This window comes from Danio aesculapii, chromosome 18 (genome assembly GCF_903798145.1).
Source record: "Danio aesculapii chromosome 18, fDanAes4.1, whole genome shotgun sequence".
Taxonomy (NCBI): domain Eukaryota; kingdom Metazoa; phylum Chordata; class Actinopteri; order Cypriniformes; family Danionidae; genus Danio; species Danio aesculapii.
This window is the reverse complement of record NC_079452.1, coordinates 21,415,656-21,424,002: the sequence shown is the minus strand read 5'-3', so window position 1 is coordinate 21,424,002 and position 8,347 is coordinate 21,415,656. Positions and strand designations below refer to the sequence as shown.

General features: G+C 33.1%; 1 protein-coding gene across 1 annotated transcript in view; it reads right to left on the bottom strand.

The window, feature by feature from the left end:
• Nucleotides 1-2,653: 2,653 nt before the first annotated feature.
• si:ch211-136a13.1 (HHIP-like protein 1) overlaps nt 2,654-8,347 on the bottom strand; it is a 28,111-nt gene continuing 22,417 nt past the window's right edge. Inside the window, exon 9 of the mRNA XM_056478513.1 lies at nt 2,654-5,297. Within this exon, the coding sequence (XP_056334488.1) occupies nt 4,657-5,297 (641 nt within the window). The 3' untranslated portion in view covers nt 2,654-4,656. The remainder of the gene's footprint in view (nt 5,298-8,347) is intronic.

Genomic DNA, 8,347 nt, shown 5'->3' with positions numbered 1-8,347 from the left:
AACTCAAGATACTTTCACGTTTTACTCTACGACATAAAACACATCAGTTACATCACACTCTTGATTTTTTTAATCGGTTACGCTTCTTTAAAAAGACGGTTGCTATCAAGTTGCTAAATGGCATAGATACACTACATATCGCAAACGGACCCTGAGCATGCGTCAATAGCGCCGCCATATTTATACAGTGCTCCCAGGACAAGCGTCAGTCAACCGCACTAGTCAAGACAGTGTTACTACGTGAAGATGCTTTAGCGCTGTGTACAAGAGTAGTAACGAGCAAACAAAGAAAACAAAGCACAAAGATCTTGCTTCTTACGTGTTTGTATGTTATGAACCTTTGTGCTAAACAGGTAACGTTATTGATGATAATATAGTCACCTACTGCATTCACCATAAGGCAAAGTTGCACCAGCTCGCACTAAACACTCGGCTTATGCTAGTTTTGTTGAATAAAATCAGCAAACAAAGCAAAAGAAATATGACAACAAGATGCTACGGTGCCAGTGTAACCCTGCCAGTCCTACGCCACCCAAACAGCTCAGAGTTGGTATCGAACCGGCGACTTTCCGAATGGGAATCGGTTGCCCTACCAAGGAGGCTAAAGACCATGGCCTCTAGCATCTGTCGCTAGAGCACCTTTAGAGGTCAGAGGAGTGAGGTTTACCTGCACAGCACTTATAGCTGGCCTCCGTTACACCAGAAACCTGTATTATTGTCGGCTAGCGAAGGAGTCGTTCATAATGGAGATTCATTCACAAACGAATCGCTCCCTCCGTCAGTATGAGAAGTGAAAGCAGGTGAGGAGGTGTGTTTCAGGACACAGATGTGATCAAATTTAACAGGGATGGTGTATAGTACATTTCCATACACACAAGCACAAGCTTTTTGTCAGGAATGCCTGAGTGATCACTATCGATCAATGTAGAAAAGTGATGTAAAATTATAAGTTTCGTAATTTAAAAAAAAATGCAGATATATGTGTATATGTGTATTTCTCTGGCTCTGGATGGCCACAGTCCTCCACTGCAGCTTGGTCCCGCATTCATTTCAAAGGAGCGCTAGTCTGTACTAAAATGGCGGCTCTACTGACGCATTCCTTCCAATAGACAACAACAGGGTAGGCGACATCTAATGTATATATCTATGGCTAAATGGGACTACAGGCAGTGTCGAAGACATCATACGTCATCAAGCTGAACTCGTCTGGAGCGCAGCTCGCTTGGGCAGTTGGATTTGTCTGTTATTTAAGTATTTTCATGATTAGTATTTAATTGTTTGTAGTACTTTTCTAATTGGGAATTCATATTGTGTGTAGATAATCCCTTCACTTGTAAAGACTGTCGATACAGATGCATTTGTTGATCGTTTATTTTAATTAAACGCTATTATGGGGAAACTGCTTACCAGTGCAGCCTGTCTCTTTCCTGCTCTCACGAGTGAATAAATATGTAAGAAATACACACATATTAACTGTCATTTAAACGTGATCAAAGGATTTTTCGTCAGTTTTTTCTTCATCTGAACACATTTAACTCTGTTATAACTGCAATATTTACACCCCTCCTTAAAATGTATAGCATATGTGATTGTATAGGCTGCTTTTCGCTGTAATTCGTGAAATAATAATATTGAATGTAGTTCAGTGTCCATGATGGAACTTGCAGGCATATAGACATGTCCCTCACGCCTCATTTCTGTCGTATATGGGCTGTGTGCACGCGAGATATACACTTATTCAAATATGTCTGATGATAAAACAATAGGCACATTTAAACATACAGTTTCAAAACTTCACATATATATATATATATATATATATATATATATATATATATATATATATATATATATATATATATATATATATATATATATATATATACATTTTATAAATATAAAAAAATGTGGATTATAAGCCGAGAGAGTAAATCTTTGTCATAAATGTTACTGTTTCTCATTACCTATTATTTAGTATTTCTCGCTAATCATAGTTGTAATCTGAAATTGTATCTGGTTTTGGTTTTATTTATAGATAAAATAATTAAATGTATGATGCCACCAATTATGGAATAGTTCTACAGAAAATACACACGCATATTGTTAAAGAAAGGTTATTTTAATAATAAAGAAAACAGTTTAATACTTTATGATTGGTAGCTAGCATTAAAATTTATTATTATAACATATGATTTATGTTAGGTTTATGTTTTTAGCGATTTCTTAATGAACATCACAAAACACTCGTGATTGGTCTAGTCTAACCAGCGCTGAGAAAAGTAACAAGCACCACGTGATTTATTCGATGAAAGTCTGTGTGCTATTTTCACGTCTTTGTGGGGGTTATAACCCGTTCGATTCAAATATAATACATTTTCTAAGAGTTAGCTGAATGAAAGGAGATTTGTTCAAATGTCTTCATTCGTGTGATGACAGACTTTTCATTTTGTGGTGATCTAACCCGATTGACGAAGCACACGCGTGATTGGGCTACCCCGAGCAGCGCAGAGAAAAGTAACAGGAGCCACATGATGATGTCATCGATTAGAAAATTCAGTAGGGAGGCTGAGAGAGTCCCTCGATGTCTGACAAGATGTTAGAGTTTATACTGAAATATTACCTCGATTTATCTCAATATAACCACCACATAAAATGATTATGCAAACCATTTTATTTACACTTTACAATGTAACAAAGAATGTCCAGCATTTGTTTTAAAACGACAATCATTTGGAATTAGACGAGAAATGTATATGTGCAACAGAAATGCAATATTTACATAGCGGTAACCTGGATAATTGGAAAAAGACTCAATGGGGAAAGACTTTACCTCATGACTGCTAAAGTTAATATGCTTTAAAAATGTAATTTCACCAAATTTTTAAGGATACAGAAATCATTCATTCATTTTCCTTCAGCTTAGTCCCTTACTTATCAGGAATTGCCACAGCGGAATGAACCGCCAACTATTCCAGCATTTGTTTTAAGCAGCGGATGCCCTTCGAGCTGCAACCCAAGACTGGGAAACACCCATACAAACTCATTCTCTCACACACACACACTCATACACTACAGCCAATTTAGTTCATCACTTCCTCTAAAGCACATGTGTTTGTCCACCTGGAGGAAACCCTCGCCAACACGGGGAGAACATGCAAACTCCACACAGAAATGCCAACTGACCCAGCCGGGAACCAGTGTCCTTCTTGCTGTGAGGTCACAGTGCTAACCACTGAGCCAGAAATCATGTAAGATAAAAAAAATAATAATAATAATTGTATCTTGATTGTGTAAGATGGTCAACAACTCACACCAGTGTAAATAGTGCACGATTCATGTGAAAACATGTTGGTTTTAAATTAATTGTTTGACTGATTGGTTTTACAAGTGAATCATATTTTTACAGTTTAGTTTTATATAGAGATTTCTCTACATTCAAAAACACAAGACTCTTATATGCTTGTGATGGGGCATTTCCTGGTAATTTCTCATAATTTGACAACACACTACCTGACGAAAGTCTTGTCGTAGATCCCCGTTGTAGGATCAACAAATAATAACTTGACTTCTAGTAGATCACTTTTTTTCTGCTGAATCATCTGTTGGCCGCATCAATCATCACAAATACTGCAGAAGACCTACTGGAACCCACATGGACTCAAGATTCTCACAGAAATCAGTCAAGTTTGGTGAAGGAAAAATCATGGGGTTTGGGGTTACATTCAGTATGGGGGCGTGCGAGAGATCTGCAGAGTGGATGATCAACATCAACAGCCTGAGGTATCAAGACATTTGTGCTGCCCATTACATTACAAACCACAGGAGAGGGCAAATTCTCCAGCAGGATAGCGCTCCTTCTCATACTTCAGCCTCCACATCAAAGCTCCTGAAAACAAAGAAGGTCAAGGTGCTCCAGGATTGGCCAGCCCAGTCACCAGACATGAACATTATTGAGCATGTCTGGGGTAAGATGAAGGAGGAGGCCTTGAAGATGAATCCTAATCTTGATGAACTCTGGGAGTCCTGCAGGAACGCTTTCTTTGCCATTCCAGATGACTTTATTAATCAGTGATTTGAGTCATGTCAGAGATGTATGGATGCAGTCCTCCAAGCTCATGATGGAGTCAGACACAATATTCATTCTGTTTCCACTGCAGCATGACCACATATTCTATACTGGACATTATTGAAGCTTCAGTCACCAGACTTTAGTCTAAGCAGAGTCAGACCTTACTGTCCTAATGAAATCATTAATAATCAAGACATGATCATATTTTATTGTGCTCAAATAAGCGTAATCTAGAGGCCTTTACCTTTCATATAAGACACTTCTGATACCAAATGATCAACTAGAAGTCAAGTTATTATTTGCGGTTCCTAAAACTTGGATAGGCGACAAGACTATTGTCAGGAAGTGTAGGTATATTCGAACAGTTTTCAGTGGCTGGCGATTGGTTTAGTTTTGTTGTGAAAACCTGGCAACCCTCCATCACAACCTGCATCTGATCACTAGCAATGTTTCCATCCAAAGGCTGAAAACAAGACAAAGTTGTTTACTTGTCTAGAAAATGCTCATTGATGTAAGAATTTGTAGATATTTGGACAAGAAACAAAACAAAAACTCATAAAACTGGATGGAAACACATCACCACCCATTCACTCAACTGCATGCTCATAATGTCCACACACCACCCCGACGTCCTCGTCATGAGAGCAGTTGTTTTTGCCCAGTTTGGCGTGTTTGCAGTGCAGTAAGGTGCGTTCTGTTCCTTCACACTCCACATCGTCCAGCATAATCCGGACTCCTAGGCCTCCAGCCCCAAATTCGGCTCTTTTGGCCACTCGTACTGCCACAGGAAAGCCCATCTGTCTGCAGACCACCGCCGCCGCCTGTATATTAAACAAATCATCGCACACTGTTCCCCATTCCCCACGCACAAATATCTCCACCCGCCCACGATCTTTCCGTAAATCTGCGCTGACTATCCTCACCGTCCCGGCTCGAGGACGCCCCCGCCGGTCCCCTTTCCTCCTGGGTTTGCCCCGTCCTCGTTTGCTGGGTCTGCTGGTTTGTGTTTTTGCAGTGGTTCTGGGAGCTGTGGTCCAGTATGTTGGTCTGGCTGTGGTCAGGGATGGAGGTTTCGTGTGGTGGACTCGTGGTCGCGGTGTGGATTGGCGGACGGTGGGCGCTGGAGGAGTCCTGCGGGTTGTTGTTTGGGGACGAGTGGTTGTGCTGGGTTTGGTGGGTTTGGGCTTGGGTGCGGGAGTTGTGGAGGGTTTTTTGTTGATGACAAACTCTGTGGAACAAAGCAAACAGATTGTGTCAAACAACAGGCAAAAATATATATATATATAGATGTTAGTCATATATATATAGAGATGTTAGTCATATATATGTATATAGATGTTAGTCATATATATATAGAGATGTTAGTCATATATATATAGAGATGTTAGTCATATATATATATAGATGTTAGTCATATATATATATAGATGTTAGTCATATATATATATAGATGTTAGTCATATATATATATATATATATATAGATGTTAGTCATGTATATATATAGATGTTAGTCATATATATATATAGATGTTAGTCATATATATATATAGAGATGTTAGTCATATATATATAGAGATGTTAGTCATATATATATATAGATGTTAGTCATATATATATAGATGTTAGTCATATATATATATAGATGTTAGTCATATATATATATAGATGTTAGTCATATATATATATATAGATGTTAGTCATATATATATAGAGATGTTAGTCATATATATATATAGATGTTAGTCATATATACATAGATGTTAGTCATATATATATATAGATGTTAGTCATATATATATAGAGATGTTAGTCATATATATATATAGATGTTAGTCATATATATATAGAGATGTTAGTCATATATATATATATATAGATGTTAGTCATATATATATAGAGATGTTAGTCATATATATGTATATAGATGTTAGTCATATATATATATAGATGTTAGTCATATATATATAGAGATGTTAGTCATATATATGTATATAGATGTTAGTCATATATATATAGAGAGATGTTAGTCATATATATATAGAGATGTTAGTCATATATATATATAGAGATGTTAGTCATATATATGTATATAGATGTTAGTCATATATATATATAGAGATGTTAGTCACATATATATAGAGATGTTAGTCATATATATGTATATAGATGTTAGTCATATATATATATAGAGATGTTAGTCATATATATGTATATAGATGTTAGTCATATATATATATAGATGTTAGTCATATATATATAGAGATGTTAGTCATATATATATAGAGATGTTAGTCATATATATATAGAGATGTTAGTCATATATATATAGAGATGTTAGTCATATATATATATATAGAGATGTTAGTCATATATATGTATATAGATGTTAGTCATATATATATATAGAGATGTTAGTCATATATATATAGAGATGTTAGTCATATATATATAGAGATGTTAGTCATATATATATAGAGATGTTAGTCATATATATAGAGAGATGTTAGTCATATATATATAGAGATGTTAGTCATATATATATAGAGATGTTAGTCATATATATATATAGATGTTAGTCATATATATATAGAGATGTTAGTCATATATATATATAGATGTTAGTCATATATATATAGAGATGTTAGTCATATATATATAGAGATGTTAGTCATATATATATAGAGATGTTAGTCATATATATATAGAGATGTTAGTCATATATATATAGAGATGTTAGTCATATATATATAGAGATGTTAGTCATATATATAGAGATGTTAGTCATATATATGTATATAGATGTTAGTCATATATATATAGAGATGTTAGTCATATATATATAGAGATGTTAGTCATATATATATATAGAGATGTTAGTCATATATATATAGAGATGTTAGTCATATATATATAGAGATGTTAGTCATATATATATAGAGATGTTAGTCATATATATAGAGATGTTAGTCATATATATATAGAGATGTTAGTCATATATATATAGAGATGTTAGTCATATATATGTATATAGATGTTAGTCATATATATATAGAGATGTTAGTCATATATATATAGAGATGTTAGTCATATATATATAGAGATGTTAGTCATATATATATATATAGATGTTAGTCATATATATATATAGAGATGTTAGTCATATATATATAGAGATGTTAGTCATATATATATAGAGATGTTAGTCATATATATATATAGATGTTAGTCATATATATATAGAGATGTTAGTCATATATATATAGAGATGTTAGTCATATATATATAGAGATGTTAGTCATATATATATAGAGATGTTAGTCATATATATATATAGAGATGTTAGTCATATATATGTATATAGATGTTAGTCATATATATATATAGAGATGTTAGTCATATATATATAGAGATGTTAGTCATATATATAGAGATGTTAGTCATATATATATAGAGATGTTAGTCATATATATAGAGAGATGTTAGTCATATATATATAGAGATGTTAGTCATATATATATAGAGATGTTAGTCATATATATATATAGATGTTAGTCATATATATATAGAGATGTTAGTCATATATATATATAGATGTTAGTCATATATATATAGAGATGTTAGTCATATATATATAGAGATGTTAGTCATATATATATATAGAGATGTTAGTCATATATATATAGAGATGTTAGTCATATATATATAGAGATGTTAGTCATATATATATAGAGATGTTAGTCATATATATATAGAGATGTTAGTCATATATATGTATATAGATGTTAGTCATATATATATAGAGATGTTAGTCATATATATATAGAGATGTTAGTCATATATATATATAGAGATGTTAGTCATATATATATAGAGATGTTAGTCATATATATATATAGATGTTAGTCATATATATATAGAGATGTTAGTCATATATATATAGAGATGTTAGTCATATATATATAGAGATGTTAGTCATATATATATAGAGATGTTAGTCATATATATGTATATAGATGTTAGTCATATATATATAGAGATGTTAGTCATATATATATAGAGATGTTAGTCATATATATATAGAGATGTTAGTCATATATATATATATAGATGTTAGTCATATATATATATAGAGATGTTAGTCATATATATATAGAGATGTTAGTCATATATATATAGAGATGTTAGTCATATATATATATAGAGATGTTAGTCATATATATATAGAGATGTTAGTCATATATATATAGAGATGTTAGTCATATATATATAGAGATGT